Source organism: Echeneis naucrates, chromosome 16 (assembly GCF_900963305.1).
Source record: "Echeneis naucrates chromosome 16, fEcheNa1.1, whole genome shotgun sequence".
Classification (NCBI taxonomy): Eukaryota; Metazoa; Chordata; class Actinopteri; order Carangiformes; family Echeneidae; genus Echeneis; species Echeneis naucrates.
This window is the reverse complement of record NC_042526.1, coordinates 21,622,501-21,641,020: the sequence shown is the minus strand read 5'-3', so window position 1 is coordinate 21,641,020 and position 18,520 is coordinate 21,622,501. Positions and strand designations below refer to the sequence as shown.

At 38.0% G+C, this 18,520-nt stretch overlaps 1 protein-coding gene across 2 annotated transcripts in view; it reads left to right on the top strand.

Annotated features, from left to right (window-relative positions):
- The window catches only part of cmip (c-Maf inducing protein), a 45,435-nt gene that overhangs the window by 8,398 nt on the left and 18,517 nt on the right, over nt 1–18,520 (top strand). For both annotated transcript variants that reach the window (XM_029522129.1, XM_029522128.1), the window contains exon 2: nt 12,469–12,594. In XM_029522129.1, coding sequence (XP_029377989.1) covers nt 12,469–12,594 — 126 coding nt within the window. The remainder of the gene's footprint in view (nt 1–12,468; nt 12,595–18,520) is intronic.

Below are 18,520 nucleotides of genomic sequence, written 5' to 3'. Positions count from 1 at the left end.
GGCTATCATTCAGGGCAGGGATTCTTCAACAACACCTAACACTTCCACACTGGGAGTCAGTCACTAAAAAGAGAGGTTCATGTTTTGTGCGACCATTCTGTTGGTTACTAGAATCAGTAATCACATCACCTGTCACCCTTTCAATCGGGGTTCAATGATTTATTTTTATTTTATTTATTTATTTTTTTTTTTTCTTCAACCCAACTGTGAGAGGCAGATGACTCCTCCCTCACTGAATCTGGTTCTGTCAGAGGTTTCTGCCTCTAAAACAAAGTGCTTCACTCCACTATCAGATTTGATTATTTTTAAATTATTCTATTAAGTTTGGTCTGGATCTGCCCTATATATATATATATTATATATATGATGTAACATTGTTATGATTTGGTGCTGTATAAATAACTGATTTTATATGATTATTATGTTTAGTTTTATTTATTTATTTATTTATTTTTTTGAAGCAGCCAAACGTATGTGAATGTATGTGAAAGATTTTAACATGTATGTATTAACATGAATCAGGACTACAGAGAATGCAAATTGATCATTTGACTTTTTGGTTGATGACAAAAACAGTAAGAATCATGCACTCAATTACACTCTTATCTACTTACTTAATTAAGAGTTTGTGGTTGCATTAACATTCCTATCACTAGTTGGGATGCAAGCAAACGCTATAGCTGTCAAAGATTCACATCCAGGATTAGTGTCTTTTGTCTCGGTTCAGTAATGTTGCTTTATTTTTTGTAGTATACAGGTGCTTCTGCATATATGCATGTTTACAAAGCCATCTTTTTAAATTATTGATATAATAAGAAGAAGCACAGATGCAAGGAAGGGAAGGAGGGGGAAAAAAGTAGAAAAGGAAAGAGCAAGTCAAAAAGCTGAAAGGATATTGGGGGAATGGTGAGATGAAAGGAGCGCAAGGAAACATGAAGCCAAAGATGACAGAGAAAGCTATTCAGAGTGGACCAGAAGAGTTTGGGAATAACAGGATGAGTAAAGGGAAGTTGGAAAACAAGGGAAGACAGGAGTGTGGAGGTGAAAGGATAAAATTGATAAGTAAAAAGAGAATGCAAGAATGAAGTATGTTAAAAAAAAAACAAAACAACGATATTTAAGATAACGTGGCAAGGACCGAGAGCAAGCAGAGACAATGGACGCTAATGGTATTGTTAGTGTGTATGTGAATTGACCTTATACCTGATATTAAAGCAGCTGTTCTCAGTCTGTTACCTAGACTGACACAGATCAGCTGTGTTCCCCCTGCATCCTCTTCTGTCATTCACTTTCCTCCTTTTTTTTTTTTAAATGCCATAAATTTTGGGGTTTTTTGCTGCCGTGCAGTGATTGGTGAATATACCAAATGAAACTTATGTGAGCAATAAAGGTAGAGGAGGAAAATGTCAGCCGGGGGATCAGTGTGGTATATCACACCAACTGCAAGAAAAACCAAAACATTGTGTACATTTGAAAAATGTTACAAAAGTCTCAATTTTTCAGATTTAATCGACATTTCATCTCATCAGGTATTGCTACAGCTACATACCCAGAAGTTGAATTTGACTTAAGAGTTGCCAGATACTTTGCGTCTTATTTTGCTTTCCATCAATTCCTTTCTTCTACTGAAGTCAGCATGCCAACTCAAACTACTTAGGTTGTCTTGTTACCGTAGCATCTGCCTGAAGAAATAGTTTTCAGAAGAAGAACCTGTTGAAATGTAAATGTAATGTAAGGTTAAAATGTTCGGCCCCTCTTGCTGGTAAACTCCTGTTAATGTGAAACCTGGAAATATTGTAGCAACACTTACAAATTGCAATAGTGTGGGACCAATTCTTTAGATGATGTAATAAAGAAGCCATGATGTGAATTTAGCTTGTGGGTGATTCCAAAATTTTGATGAGCTTTTGTTCAAAAAAGTCCAGCAGGTGTCGAGAGGTAAACCATTCATATATACTGAAATGCAGCACGTTCGCCTTGCCTCCTGTAACTAGAACCTGCAGCCATTTAAACAAAACAGTGGCAACTGCTGATATAAGTTGCTGAGAGAGGAAGCAAAATTGTGGTTTGGAGAATATGTTGTAGTAGTGTGAAATAGTGTGAAAATAGTGGGAAAACGCTGTGTATCTCTTCAAAAAGAGTATACTTTAGATTCATGTTGAATTGCCTGCGAACAGAAGTTATGTTTACTTTGTCCTTGGGAAAATTCCCTGGTTGGGGTGTTGCCATGATTGTCTTAAGAGAAGCATCATCAAAGTTTGTAAAAGTAAAATAGGATATCCATATCTTGCATGTGTAGACATGCATGATTGGGTTACTTGGTGACTCTAAATTGTCCATAGTTCTGAGTGTGAATGGTTGTTGGTCTCGGTTTGTCTGTATGTGTTGGCCCTGCGATAGACTGGTGACCTGTCCAGGGTGTACTTGGCCCTCACCCGGATCGGTGGTGGGGATTGACTCCGGCACCCCCAGTGACCTGTAAACGGATATGCGAATATGCAGAAAACGAGTGAGTGCATGACTGAGTGAGGGCTATCAGCCATACTGGACACAAAAACAACACAGTTAAAACAGTCAATTCTTTCGGTCTCATTTTTAGATCAACTGAAGGATGAAATTCAAAACTACTGCACTGTATAGTTTAAGTGGATGGTGTGTCATAGAGCCTATATGTAGATGTTAATGTATATTTAATTCTTGAGTTAATTCACAAGAAACTTTTTGAATTTTGTGTGCAGTGTTTTGGAAAAAATTGATTGGGTTTAGGGTGAGAGAAACCCTAACCCTATTCAATGTGTATCAAAAGGATCAAGGGTTGTAATGCTAAGTGAGTTGTGAGAGTAAGATAAGAAATGCATCAACACAAACAACTTTCCTTTTGAAGTGAATGTGTAGACAATCAAAATGTGTACAAATACAATGAGCAATAATTATTTCTGTGGGGAGATTTAACAGCTTTCATTAATGCATATCAGAAAGGCAACAACATTGCTGCCTGCAGTGATATGGTATGATCAGCATTGGTGTATTGAACAATTGCTAAAATACAGTATACAGGTGATGGATATTGTCTATTTTGATTTCATCTTCCTTCTTTCTTACGTCATTTTGCCATTTCAGCTTATCCATGCAAACAAACAAACAGTAAAACACAACATACATCCTGATCTTCTTGTTCCTATGGCAACACAGCAGTGAAGAGAGACGAGGAGTTGAAGGCTCTGCCAGTCATCCTCCATGATGACATGCAGTACATAAAGAGACAGAGGACTGGAAGAAAGAAAGGAAGCGAGAAGCAAGCAATTACAAAACAGTCTTTTGCAGAATGTAGTATCTCTAGTAACCTCGGCTGGTTCCTGGTTGCTATTTGTTTCCATTTTGCTGTGCAGAAAAAAAAAAGACACTTTTTAACTTCCGGTTCAGCATTCAATATTTTATTCTGTTCTTTATTTAGCAATTTGTCTCATTAGTGTTACACGTGTATTCAGTTCAAACAAAAAAACACTGAAAAAACACTATTTGGCAACAAACATACATACAGACAGAAAGACAGGCACGCAGCCAGAGACGGGTGCTGACATTTGTTCTCCCAAGGAAATTAGACATCTTTCCCAGAACCAATATTTACCATAGATGTTGTCCATAGTGAAATCCAGTGTGCGTGTGTTTCACAACAGTGAGACAGAAGGGCTAGCCAGCTCACCCTGTCAGCCATGGAAGGAGATGTAAATAGAGGAACAGCATGCTTGTTCTGCTGTTTGCTCTATAGCAAGTGACATGGATTCAAAGAAGAGAACAAGCTACGGGTAGGCTGTTAGGGGCAGACATGGCCATCATGAGAATGTATAAGTCACAGTACAATGCTTTAAGCATTATATAATATTCTCGGTATTACAACAACATATCTTGTGATATCTTATCAGTTTATTCCTTTTTTTTCCAGCTGCAAATTGGGTCCCCAAAAGGAATATACATCCATCCTTTCAAAATGGATGGAAGGATGGATAAAAGGGGCCAGTGTCCACCTCAGTATAGCAAAGTTCCTCAATATGTTACTGATGTTCTTGTTCTTGTTCTGTCGGCTGTCTGTTTTCCTCCAGTAAAACCCACTGGCAAGCTTCTTATCTCTCTTATGGGTATAGAGTTTTAAACTATGAATCAGGGCTTGATACAGTGCAGGGTGTGTTCTTCTCTACTGCACTGGTATCTCTTTTAATTGTCATCCGCAATGCTTTGTTTGATGTCTCTGACCATGTCAACAGTGGTGTTCTATGTGTTACATAAAAGTTGTGTGAGCTGTGGGGCTGCAAGTGACAGAACTGATTTTTTTTTTTTTTTTTTTTTTTCTTTGACTTAATAGAAGTTGCCACTAGCTCCAAGTTTCAGACCCAAACAATATCCATCTCATTCAGTGTTTCTCTTTCTTACTTTGGGAGATAACTGTGAAAGCCCCATATCAGCTTAAACTAAACTTCAGGATATATTTTCAAATATTACGTATTTTAATGACACGTTTATGATTATTTATACAAATGATGAACAAATGATACCATATCAACTTGTACACCAATCAGGCATAACATTATCAGTACTGACAGGTGAGTTGAATAACATTGGTTCTCCTCATCATGGCACTTTTGGTCCAGTTTGGTGAGATCCCACAGATGAGCTACTGTTGCCCAAGTTGCTAAAGAAATTCATGCTAGTTCTGATAGAAGGATGTCAAAATGCACAGTGCATGTCAGTCAGTGTGCCCATGCCGACCCCTCTGCAATGCCAAAAGTGTCTACAATGGGCTTATGGGCAATAGAACTGTACCACATATTTGACTGGTGTAAATGTATTAATGTGTGTGTGTGTGTGTGTGTGCGCGCGCATGTTGCTTGAGTATATTCAGATTTTCAGTCCATGCATTCAGACTTTCATTATAGATTCCATAAACTTCATAATGTATTGTATATAAACAATTATTATATAAAAAAAGGAATTCAAATCAAGGGATCTGATTGGTTCACAGAAGTTGTATAATAAGTGTAGACAGCAGCTATGACGTGGAAAGCAAACTCGCTACCTCTGGGTTATTTAACATCAGGAGCCTAAGATAAAAAAAAAAAGAAACCAGTGGCACAGTGGAAATTACATGTGGAGCCAAAAATGCCGAAAGGGAAGGTAGAAAAAAAAAAAAGGAAGAAATCAAAATTATTTGTAGAATGTGTCTCTGTTGCATAGCTATGTGCAGTCATGCAGGTGGATCTACTTTTGTGGCTTTTCTACAAAATGTGTATTAATGAAAGAAAGAAGTAATAGTTTATTCTGTGCATTCTGTGATATTTGCTTATTATATTACACAAGGGGGTCACCAAACATCCATCCATTCATCATCGACAGCTTTTTCCGTTTCCGGATCACAGGGCGATGGGCAGGGTACACCCTGGACAGGTCACCAGTATATCCTGGGCCCAAATCAGAAACAGAGATGAACGACCACTCACACTCATACCTACGGTCAATTTAGAGTCACCAGTTAACCCAAACATGCATGTCTTTGGACAGTGGGAGGAAACTGGAGTAACTGGAGGAAACCCATGTAGACACAGGGAGAACATTCAAACTGTGAAAGGACCCAGGCCAGGAACCAAACCCGCAACCTTATTGTGGGGTGACAGCGCTAACCACTACGCTGCATTGCTGGGTCACCAACAGCCCTTATTTGTGATATAATAAGTGCATTCTATGGCCTGTTGTGAGCTATTGCTAAAATAAATCTATCTCAGTATCTCACAAAAATGAGTACACCCCTCACATTTCTGCAAATATTTCATTATATCTTTTCATGGGACAACACACTTTGAGACAATGTAAAGTATGTAAAGCGTACAGCTTGTATAACTGGAAATTTACTGTCCCCTCAAAATAACTCAACACACAGCCATTAATGTCTAAACTGCTTGCAACAAAAGTGAGTACACCCCTAAGTGGAAATGTCCAAATTGGGCCCAATTATTAATTTTCCCTCCCCGGTGTCATGTGAATCGTGTTACAAGGTCTCAGTTGTGAATGCGGAGCAGGTGTGTTAAATTTGGGAAATTTGTTATTGTTATAATTTGTAACATGGTGAAGAGACCAGAATCCATTAATGTGATACTTTTTGTGGCATCTTTTCATGGACATACTCAAGCTTTACAGAGCGGTATCAACTATAGAGTCAAAGGATCACCACAGAAGGTGGTAAGTTTAGAAACATAGGTGTTCATCCATTCATGATTTAAATGGGTCATTATTGCAGCATCACAACTGGGATGGGATTAGAGCCACCAGTTAACCTAATGTGCATATCCCAGATGGAGAACATGCAAACTGTGTGCTAACCAATGCACCTCTCGCGAAAATGCAAGGGCCTATGAAGTGGTCCAGCTTTTCCCAGACAAACTAATCTGCTAGAATACGCAGATATCAGTATATTCAGCAAAGTTTTTCTAATGGGTGATTACTGTGCTCCACAGTAAAATTCATCATGAGGATCTGCTGAAGTAGATATGGAGTCTAATTACTAAATCTGTAAATAGCTTTTAGACAAGAAAATTCCAGCTTTGTGTTTCCCCACTTGATATTTCCAATTCTGTACATTCTTTGTACAACTTTCTTATCCTGACAACAAATTGTTCAAATCGGGATAATGGAGGTATGCTGTTGGAGTTTTGTGAAGAATGAAAAGTGACCAATGTTAACATTCTCACTCATTCTCACCAATCTCATCACACATCTGCTCAGCTGCTGGGTATGATTGTTCTACAGATTAAAATAACCAAATATGTAAATGAGCCAGTTTTAGAGGTAGGCCATTGATAGCTATTATTTGGCTGGAGTGTTATAACGGGACCACTGAGTGATTGAATCATTAAGTTACACCACCAGCTGGCTGACCTAGTTCTAGTTACTTTTTAAACAAGTTATTTTTTTTTACAAGAACTCCTATGTGACAAAGCTTGAGACAAACATTAGCTACTCTTCGTAGCAGATAGTCATCAGCTCTGCCCTCTATTTACATTGACTCATTTCACTGAGCAGAAGAGAGGCAAAACAGTTGTTTGATAACCCAACAGCTTCTGTTGCTTAAAGCTTTTGTCCTTGTCTTTAACTTATGTGCAATTTAACTTTTTAGATGACACCACAGTTACAAAAGCAAGATGCCAAATGTTGCAGTTTTGATATGGCTTGGAAATTAAATCGTAGTCCTAATGGGACACATTTCATGTCATTAACTATTGTCAGACAAAGAAAAAAAATATGGAATTAAGAAAAGCTTTATTTTAAATTTAGTTCCGTAAAATAGTGTATCAGGGCAGAGAGGAGAGAGCAAAAATAGATACACAAACCAGCTGACACTAACCAAAGTGCAACAACATAGTGAAATCATTATTTGTTTTTGACAGTCCTAAGTCAGTGACCATATGCAGTCCTGCAGTGTGTTTTGTAACAAAAAATTTTTGTTTTGGGCAGCTTTTTCTTCTCCTCCCTGTTCTTATGCTAAGTTAAGATCTTATTTTTCATTTAAAACTCAAAAGAACCTATCTTAAACTTTGTAGTCTTTCCCATTTTCACCCTGAATTAGCCATGACACTTAACAAGTCAAGATCAGCACTTGTCAGCACGGTCCCCTTTATTTATTAATTTGTCCACAGCACCTACTGCCCTTTTTCGATAAATTTTTTGTTTTTCTTTTCCTGATGAAAACCTGGTATGTTCCTATCTCGTTCCCATGGTGAAAATCTGTTTGCAGGCCAAACACAACAGTTTAAAAATTTTAATTATCAATCTGCTTACTCTATTTTAATTTAGAGCCTCCTCTATTACCTTTGCTTTCTGTTACACAGAGAACAGATTTTTCCTCCCTTTTTAAAAAAAAAAAAAAAAAAAAAAGGAAGAAAAAGCTACAGGTACTACAGGTACAGGCATTACAACTATATTCCTTTTTTTTTTTTTTTTTTTTTTTCTCAAGAAAACGTCTGTGAAATGTCAGCCACAGCATTTAGAGCTTAGTTAGTTTTGAGTCACTCAAAATTAAATATAGATGAAGCACTGTGGCAACATTAGCGATCAATAACAGCCTGAGCTTGAGCTGACAATAACAGGGGCCATTTGTGGCTGCCATATGGAGTTAGTCTCCCATCAAAAATAATTACCAAGTCAGTCAGTGAACTAATGCCTGATTTACTGATTTCCCAAGGGTTAGAGGAACACACAGTCTCACTTTCTTCGTAGCTTCCCTCAGCCTTGTTATTTGTATCTGATTAGATGTTGCCCCCCCCCCCCCCCCCCCCAAACACTGTTCTCGTTTCTGAGACCGGAAACTTGTGGTAATTTGTCAGTGTTTTTGTAATAATTTTGAAACTAACAAATAGGTCACATTCTCTCTCGTCACACCCTCTGTTGACTCAAAGCTAGATAAAAAAATGTCTTTCTATGTGATGCCTGCGTGATTAATGGATAGCTTTTGCTGAACTGATTTTCCATTTGTTTCAACATTCAGTGGCTATCCACATGGAACATCAAATTTAACAGTGGACATGGACAGCAGACAATTTAGATACGGACAGCTACTGTATATTTGTACAGTGTGGCAGTGTTTGTCAGTCTACTGCAGTGATTCTCAAACTTTTTTTGTCATTACCCACTTTGGACAGGGTGGTGGGGCATTGTCAAGCCCCACTGGCATGTATTGCCCCAACAGAATGGTGCACCAGGCCTTTTTTAAACTCAAAATTTATAAAATAATGAATGTAAAGTAACACCAGTAATAGCACTAGTCCCTGGTCCAGTTTATGTTATGATTATACAAAGGAAATGACGTATGTGGGTGTTGTCTTCTCCGGGTTGCACACTTCCTCTTCGTATTATCTGGCTCCGTTCCCGCGATCAGCCCTCAGTGACTGTTGATGGTCCCTGTTTTCTGTGGATGAGGAGGGAGAACAGACACAAACCACAAAGTCCAGAACCCCAATGCATCTCCTTCATTTAGTAATAAAAAGATCATGTTTATAATATACTGTATATGGATATTTCATATAAAAACATGTAAAACATATAAAATTAGATATTAAAACAATATGTAGTTCATTAGGTTAAAACAGCATGATTATCAACCCTACAAAAGTATGTAAATATCATAAGGTCAGACATCTCAACAACATCAATCTTCTAATAATTTATTGTTGAAAATATGTCATTGAAATAACATTGAATAATGGTTGAGTTTGATGATTGAAATGCCAACATTGAATTAATATTTTTTTCAACAATGCTGTTTCAATGTGCAGAACTGGGTCAGACCATTTAGGGCTGCCTCATACAGTCCAATTGAATCGCCATATGCTGTGGACATAATTTTTTTACAAGTAAATCTTCTTAAAGTTTGTGTGTACTATGTTATGACATCTAGAAGTTGTCTCTGGATCATGATGGGAAGGAGTAAAGTGGGGCAGTCAAAACGTTTAAGGCTGGTGGTATATCCCAAGCAGGTGGCAGGTCTCTTCAACTTACTGAAGCCACCGCAGTGTGTGAGCATCAGAGAGAGAGAGTGTGGATCATATCATTGAAAATGAAGGGGGGGGGGTGGTATTTTCATTGTTAAAATACTGCATTTAAGCCCAAGACTGTCAACTTAACATTTGTTTTGTCTTATTGGAGATAAAAAAAAACAAAAAAAACAAACTCATATTTAAGGGTGGTTGGGGCTCAATGTAAATGTAAAAATGGGCTAGACTCACCTATGATCAAGACTAGGAAGGCACTCTGATTTTCCCGCTGCTCAATTTTTGCACTCAGTCCTGCTGCTCGTTCGGTAAGTGGAGAATATTTTTCCTAATTGAATCTGTTTTGTGGGTGTTAGTTTATTAAATTTTGATGATGTTTCATATTAACGGGCATATTTACAGCATTGTTAGCTGCCCAGGTTAAGCTCTTAGCACACAAAGTTAGCTTAACATTTTAAATTTGGGTCCATTGAGAGCAGAAATTCGTGATTCATAAAATGTCTGAAATCACACTCAATCATTTTGAAAGATCATTAAAAATGTTTAAGCACATTGTCCACACTGTATGTATTATTTTTTAATCTTCCAGCTGCAGCCAGATAGTTTGACCACAAGCTGCCCACCAACAGCAGCACTGTCAAAAAGTGCCTTAGATGCTCCTGATTGAGAGGGAGGTTTGAGGACTTCAAGGGAACATTTGGAGAGCCCCCCACTCCCAATTGATTATTTTAATAGTTCTCTTGTTCAATTCAGTTGTTACTGTTGTTTTACAAGTTTTCAGAATAAATATGAAGATCAAAACAGTGTGCTCTGTTATTTTTTAGTAATTCAAATGTTAAAATTTTATACTTCATGGTTCAAATTAAACCACACAAAGGCCATTTTGAACTAAAATAATGGCAGTATTTATATCTGTTTAAAATTTACACATAGCCATGACATTTATACCATTTACATCGGGGGTGTCAAATTCATTTTCATCGAGGGCTACATCAGCATAATGGTTGTCCTGAAAGGGCCACATGTAAGTGTAAGACAGTATAAATGTAACCAAATGTAATGTATAATAAATGTAACTACTCCTTCATGTTAAATAACTCTGAATCTATTACTTATTCAAATTACTAATATTGTATATGCATTTGCATAGATAGAATAATATATATATTACTAGTTGCTCTGTTATTATAACATAAATCTGTTTAATTTGTCAGGTTAGTAAACCCACATTGCTCCATCAATCAACGATCAAACTATCCAAGTGAATAAAGAAAAATATCATCCAACAACAGTTATGACATTAACTTTGTTCAAAACTTTTTTGTCACAGTTGAGAGGGGCAGACTAATGGTACAGCCAGCAATTGTGACAGTTTGTTGCTTTGCTGGAAGGCTAACTTTGGCATAATTAAGACATACTGGCTATTCTCCTGGAAGCACAAACATCTAATCGCCTTCCCATCTTTCATGGAACAGCCTTCAACCTGCATAAATTTTTGTTTTGGGATCGTTTGTATTTCTCGATTCCAATTGTTGAAAATCACATTGATCTGGATACACCGCAATCTAGTAGCGGGATGCTGTCACTTTGCAGGTAACATAATTGCCGGAAATGTAGTTTATGGTCAATGCACACTTCTGACTTATTTATTTTAAGACAATCAGACCTTTTAAGCTCTTGGGGGCCACATTTGGCCCATGGGCCTTGAGTTTGACACACATGATTTAGATGATGGTTGAATCAGTGTTGATTCAGTGTCAGATGTGGTTGAAAATATGACGCTGATTCAACATTAATCATAACAAGCACTTTCAATTCCGTTTGAATGTCAGGTTTCAACGTAGACACAACATTTCTGCCTTACCACAATTCAACGGTGATTCAAAGTGATTTTGCTATCTGAGTAAATTAACCAATAAAAATTTGAGGAGCCACTTGAGAGCCGAACGTGTTGGCTCTTTTTAGTGAGCCGTACTACAAGAACCGGCTCTCAAGCCCCGCCCACACCAGAGGGGAAAACAATCAAGAGCTCTCCATTGACTTTGTATAGTGTGATAGTGTCTCTTGTCACTCTTCGTGTGCCAGCAAACACAAGCATGCCCAAGCATGCCCAAAAGCTGCTGTGTGGTAGGGTGCACTACTCACAGGGTAAAGAACTCCGATCTAAGTTTTTATAAGCTACCCAACAGAAAACATGAGCCTTTAAGACAAGAGAAGTGGATACAGGCAGTAAGACGAGAGGCGCCGTCGTTGGCTTCACGTCAGCCTTGAAGACCGGGCAGTCACAGTTGGCTGGTTTATGGTTCATCATTTAGCTTCCCGCTGCTAAAACCAAACACATCTGCCCCCTCCTTCCTCTTCCTTTAAGTGCGTGACGTCAACACATTGTGCTCTGTAAAAATTAAACGATTCCACGAGGCAGAAGAAATTCCTCGATAATTTTTTGTGATCAAGGTACCAATTCGAGGAATCATTTCAGCCCTAGAACATAAGAATTCACACGTCCCTGCATTAGTGGCTGAGTGGGCCTGTCTTGCACAGCAGTTTCTCAAAACAGGGTTGCAGGTTTGAAACTGCCACTCTCAAATTGTCGCTCTTGTTACCAAACTGTCCATGACCATTTATTTACCCATCCATCCTAAATATCAAATTGATGCCTACTGTCCCACATTGCCTTTGCTCCGAAGTTGCTTTTATTGTTCCACCACATTTATGTACTGAATGTAAAATGAAAAACGCTGGTCTACTGTATTTGGAGGTGTTGTTTAGCCCTCTGTTTATCCATTACAGGTTATCCCAGGATGCGTTTCTTTTTGTCTTTCCAGCTGACTGCCAGTAAAAATAATGGGCTATTTACCAGACAGCTCTGTTTAAATGTACATTCTGTGCTCTTAAGTGTTAGACAGTGAAAGACTAATATTCTCATCTTTTTCAGCCCACTGGTTACATGGAGACGTCACTATCATACAGCTCCATAGAAGACCTGCAGCTCCTCTCATGGGACAATGCTCCAAAGTATTGTGTGCAGCTGAGCTTCCCAGGTGGCACCGTACTTCTGCAGGTAATGCATGGGTCTACAATCTTTTTACACATGTAAATGTTCTTTTGACATGATAGATCCAAGTGCTCCTAAAACCAAACTTTAACTATGCATGTCTGCCAGCCAGTTACCTAACACAGTATGTTAGTTTGTTTTTCTGCAGTTGGCAAAAACCTTTGGTACTTAGAAAGTTATTGGCTCCAAGCAAAGCAGTTTGATCTAGTCTTAATTTTTCTTTTCTTTTTTCCAATGTTGGGCAAAGAATGATGATCAATGCTGTGTAATCACCTTTCATATTCTTTGACATTTTCAGATTTTAATGATGCATTCGTTTCTAGCTATTTCTTTGTGTAAAATGTTAAGGTTTTAATATCTAATATCCCTGTAGTACAAATGTAAGGACATAAGCAGTATAGGTCCATTGCAATGGTATTTCCATGGTGTGAAAGTAAGCTAAAGAAGAACTCTCTACATTTGTTTAAACTGTGTATTTCAACTAGTAGCACAAACTACCTCAATGTAGGTTTACGTGTCCTTCAGTCTCATGTGCATATTATTGAATGGTATGTTGAACAATACAAAAAGTTGCTGAAACATTTAGCTAATGGATCTTTAATGGAGCTTAGCTCTTATCCTAAGCAATCTAAACAACCCTGTCACTACATAGTTATTTGATATTGTGTCAATAAGAAAAATACAACTTTATGCTGAAGGTATTTACTTGCAATGTTGGTATTGTGCGGATTCATACAGTTGTCGTCAGAAGTTTATATACACTCATCATGGGCATGAATGTCATAAATTTTGGGCTTTTAATAATTTATTTGATTTAGCATTAGCTAAATAAAAAGAAAAAAGAAAAAATGGGAGGTTGCACAAGTTTAAATTTATCTTGGATTTTCTCTAATCCACACGGGGTCAAAATTGTACTATTTTGCTAATATTTAGTTGAATATCCCTTAGCAAATTTCACCTCAACCAGACTCTTTTTGTAGCCATCAACAAGCTTATGACATAATTTGACCACTCTTCTTGGCAAAAGTGGTAGAGTTCATTTAAATTGCCTGGTTTCCTGGCATGGAGTCAATTTTCAAGCACAGTCAGCAAATGTTCTATAGGATTGAGGTCAGGGCTTTGGGAAGGCCTGTTTGAACTCCCATGTGTGTCCAAGTTTCAGCCGTCTAGCTATTGATTTGAGGCAATTTGAAGAATCATTCACTTTGTTCAGTGCTTCAGTGCCGCTGGCAGCCAAACAGCCCCAGAGCATGATGCTACCACCACCACACTTGACAGTTGGTACAGTATTCTTAGATTTGAAAGCCTCATCTTGACTCTTCCAAACATATGTCTTGCCATGAGGGTTAGGGTTAGGGTTGGGTTAGAGTTGAGTGCCTTTATTGTCATTGTACATAAGCACAACAACATTTTTACACACCTGTTAGCCTTCATACAACTACATCAGTTAACCACAATTATCACTGGTTGAACGTAATAATGGCACATATATATTTAATTGTGTATGTACACTAAACTTTGAACAGCCTGTCGTCCAAATAGAGGCCTTATGGGTGTGAGCAGTCGCAACATGCGTCGCACCAAGTCAAGGTGTCATGGTGGCCAAATAGCTCAATCTTTGTCTTGTCTGACCATAAAACTTTCTCCAGAAGGCATTTGGGTTGTTCATGTGGGCAGCTGCATATCTCAGTCGAGCTTGAAGTTTTCGGAGCAGGGGCTTCTTTTTTGGTCGGCACCATGATGATGTAATGCTCTTTCACTGTGGACATTCACTCTGGTGTTCCAGCAGTTTCCTGTTCATGGCAGGCTTGGGCCTTTGTGGTTCCTGGGTTGTTCCTGAACATCTTAACCAATTTCTTTCCATCTGAGGGTGACAGTTTGGGTCTTCTTCCAGAACCTGGCAAAGTAGTAGCACATCCAGATAACCTGTACTTACATACAACTGTTTGAACTAATGTTCAAGTGTAGTTGTTTATAAGTGTCTCCAAAAGACCTTCCCAACTTGTGTAAATCGACAACTTTTCTTCTTAGATCTTCACGGAGTACCTTGGTCTTTTGCCATTGTTTATTGAGTATTGGTCAATCCAATGAGTGCTGCCAAACAAATCTTTTATATGCTAGCAAAGAGAAACTACCAGCTGCAGTCAATCATGACTAAAGAGAAGCTAACAGGGCTTGGCCTTGTGAAGTTAAAACACATTCTATAACCCTCAGTATATATTTGAGCCTGTATGTATAATTTTGACTGTGTGTGGATTAGAGAAAATCCCAAATAATTTAAAACATCTTTTTTTTTTTTTTTTTTTTTTTTTGTTTGTTTGTTTGTTTGTTTGTTTGTTTTGGATAATCAGCCCACCCTGGAAAAAGAATGGTTCAAACAAATCATTAAAAGCCCCAAAATCAATATGACAACCATGCCCATGATGAGTGTATGTAAACTTCTGACCAAAACTGTACATAACACTGCTGATAAGTGTGTTGTGTCTAAGAGATATCAGTTCAATTTGTAAGCTTTGGCAAAATCCTTATTAATACCATTAGGAACCCCAATCACAAAATGCTTGTTTTTTTAAACAAGTAGGTTTGTCATAGTTGACATAGTTCTTAATTGTCCATAATAATTGGAGTTCAGTATGATGGTTCAGGACAGTTCAGATTCTTGCAGATTCTATACCTGACTCCTTACACCATGTATGCAATGATTTCAGGGAGCCTAACTTCACATCCTGAAAAATCTCATTCAGTGAGCACATTTGGTTCTATTAACCACTAACCCAATTAACTGTGATATACAATTCAACTTGTTAAAGGTGCAGGGGGTCAACGCCTCCTTAGTGGTGTTTGCTTGTGCCTGTTGCCAACGGTCAACAGCAAAACAGATTCAGTTTGTGCTTTGAAAGACCAAAGATCATTTAGTGCATGCATTCTGTAAAACTGCAGAAACTAATTTAGTTTTTCAGCAATGGAAAGAAGACAGAAAGCTAAAGAAATATTGAAACTTTAAGTCTGCCATAAAACTGCTTTAATTTATTTATTTTTTATAAGTGCCACCACAATCAATTTAGGCAAACTTATCCAGACCAACTGAAAATGATTTGATCCCATTTCTCTTCTGAATGAGACACTGCTTGGCTCATTGTAGTCACAACAGAATGGAGTCAAGCAGCACACAGATGTAAAGTGGCAGTGCTCTGGTCAAGGGGTCAGACTGGACACATAGTGGGCGTATCAGCCTGTGAACACAACATTGACATCTAATCCTCTTAAGTTGTGGTGAACAACTTATCTTATTAACTAAAGGAGTTCTTTGCTTACATAGCTATCAGAAAGGGTCCAACAGTAGCACTCTATTTTTCCCTTTGAATGTGAGTAAGATATCTTTCTTCTATTCTACCTTGTTGAGTTCCCGATGTGAACTTGTGCATTCGTTTGAAGGATGCAGGAGACGTCCGTTTCACATGTTTTATTATAACATCTAACAGCAAAATAGACTATAGAAAAAGAGATTGTTTACAGAGCAGTAAACAAGACCAGACTATGCCTCCCTGACCAGCATACAACTCCAGCGTCAGTTCACAAAGTCTGATGCTCTATCTTTCCCTGGCCCAGCTTATATTATTGTTACACAAAGGAAATCAGATATCTGGGTGTAGTCTTCTTCTGCTCTCGCACTTCCGCTTCGTGATATCTGGCTCCACTCTCGTGATCAGCCCCTGGTGGCCATTGATAGTCCCTGTTTTTGTGTAAAGAGAGGAAGAACAGACACAAACTACAACCCCCACAACCCGTGTATCTCCTTCATTCAGTCAGCAATTAACAGAAGATCATGGTTGCGTCATATACTGTATATGGATATTTTATAAAAGATGTTTTTAATTCATTTCTGTACATTCAATCCTCATTATATTGTGCAGCTGTTACTTTCTTTATTCATGTAAATGTCACACTTTACTTCATCATAAGCAGTTCATTAAGTTCAAGCAATATAATCATCAAAGCGTATATGAGCATGTAAGAAGCATAAAATCAGATATTCCAACAACCCAAATTCATTGAAAAACATATAGTTCTCAAGCTGACGAATGCTTCACAAGTCAGCTTGTCTACCTTTTCCATTCTTGTTACCATGGTACCCAACTAATGGAAATTATTTACCTCAGGAAATTTCCTGAATTTGCCACCAATGTTCACCAATGTTTGTCCATAAGTCCCCAATTATGTCAGTGATTATTAGGGGTGAATGATTAATCGCATTTGTGATAATATTGCAATATGATAAAATGCAATTTTCTAATCACAACGCGTGTGATTACGTGATGTGGCCACGCACAAAGAAAAAAAGTGGCCATGTGACGCGAGTCAGAGCATGAGAGCAGACCACTCGATTGCATCAACTTTATATGCTGCACCTTAGCCTGTTGCGCAATGGCCTCTGGTTCGATGGAACCGTCAGAAACTGACTCAACTGAGACTTTAGTCTTGATGAGGAACAGCACATCAGCGGTGTGGAATTATTTCAGCTTTAAAAAGGAAGATGCTGCACAGAACATAATGTGCTACTCTTGCTACTTCAAGGGGCAACACAACAAACCTCTTCCAGCACTAAAAAAACACAGCCAAGCCATTTACGACAGCCGAGCACCAGTGCGCCACATACGCTAAACCCAAGAAAAAATTTTGAAAGATTCACTCTTACGGGTGATCAGGTGAGAATGGGTAAAATTCGGGGCGGGGGGAGGGGTTGCAGGTTGACTCATGACATGTCAGAAAAACAGCAAAACAGTGACCACACACTCATATGCTGTGCATATATCAATGCTAACTTTCTGTCATTGCACCTTCTTCAGGCATACAACAATACAACAATGTAAACAGGCCTTAATATGTAGAGGAAAAACCACTCAATCTGGCAACTCATACTTGCCGCACTAACAAATAGGCCTACGTCATCAAAAATAAAAAAAGGAGCATATTTTGAGGGCTGTCGTCCTACATTTGATATAACAACTTGCAGCAACTGAACATATTGAACTTGAATATGGAATGTTGAATTATAAACTATGATCTGAACTAGTCTTTTTAAAATTTGTAAACTGAACTATCAGCTAGTTCATGTAGAAAGTGAACTTTTCCAACACTGGCTGTCTGCACTGTCCATTCCCTCTCTCTTCATCATTGGAGGGAGCTGGCTGCAGGATGACTCAACCACCATGATCAGTTTTCAGTGTTTTATCAGGAAATAACTACAGACTCTAATCTAGTGTCAGTTTCTGGACAAATAGGGCAGGATTCAGGATTTGGGACGTTTGATCACTCTAGTCGCCCTGTATGAGCGTAGTCCTAAATGGCACGGGGATGTCACTCAGGCAATAACTGAGTTCATTGCTAAAGATATGGTGCCTCTCAGCACGGTGACCAAGGCTGGCTTCACAGCATTGATAAATGGCACAGTATGTGTATTTATGCATCTTTTTATTTATAACTTTATTTGCTTTGATTTTCCAAAATACTTTCAAAGTAATAGAGGCAAATTGTGTGTTTCAGTTTGTGTGAAATGTTACTGACTTGGGAGCAGTAAGATAGATGTCATTTAAAAATATCTTTATTTTGCAGAATTTTTAAAAAGTGTATACCATTAAACAGTACCTTTTTTTTCTTTCAAATACATAGAGGCAAAGCCAAAGATTTGTTGCTCTTATGTTTCTGTAATGAGCAGTTAAATAAACTTGCTATTTATTTATTTATTTCAACTCTTGAATCTTTTTGTGACCTGTGATCTTTTAATTCTAACAAAGACACCTGACCTATTGGAAAGAACGTTCTATAATGTATGTATCTAAATGTATCTAATATTTTGCCGGCCATATCAAAATAATTCATGAAAAAAAAGAGGATAAAATAATAATTTTTAAAAATCGCAATCGCAATATTG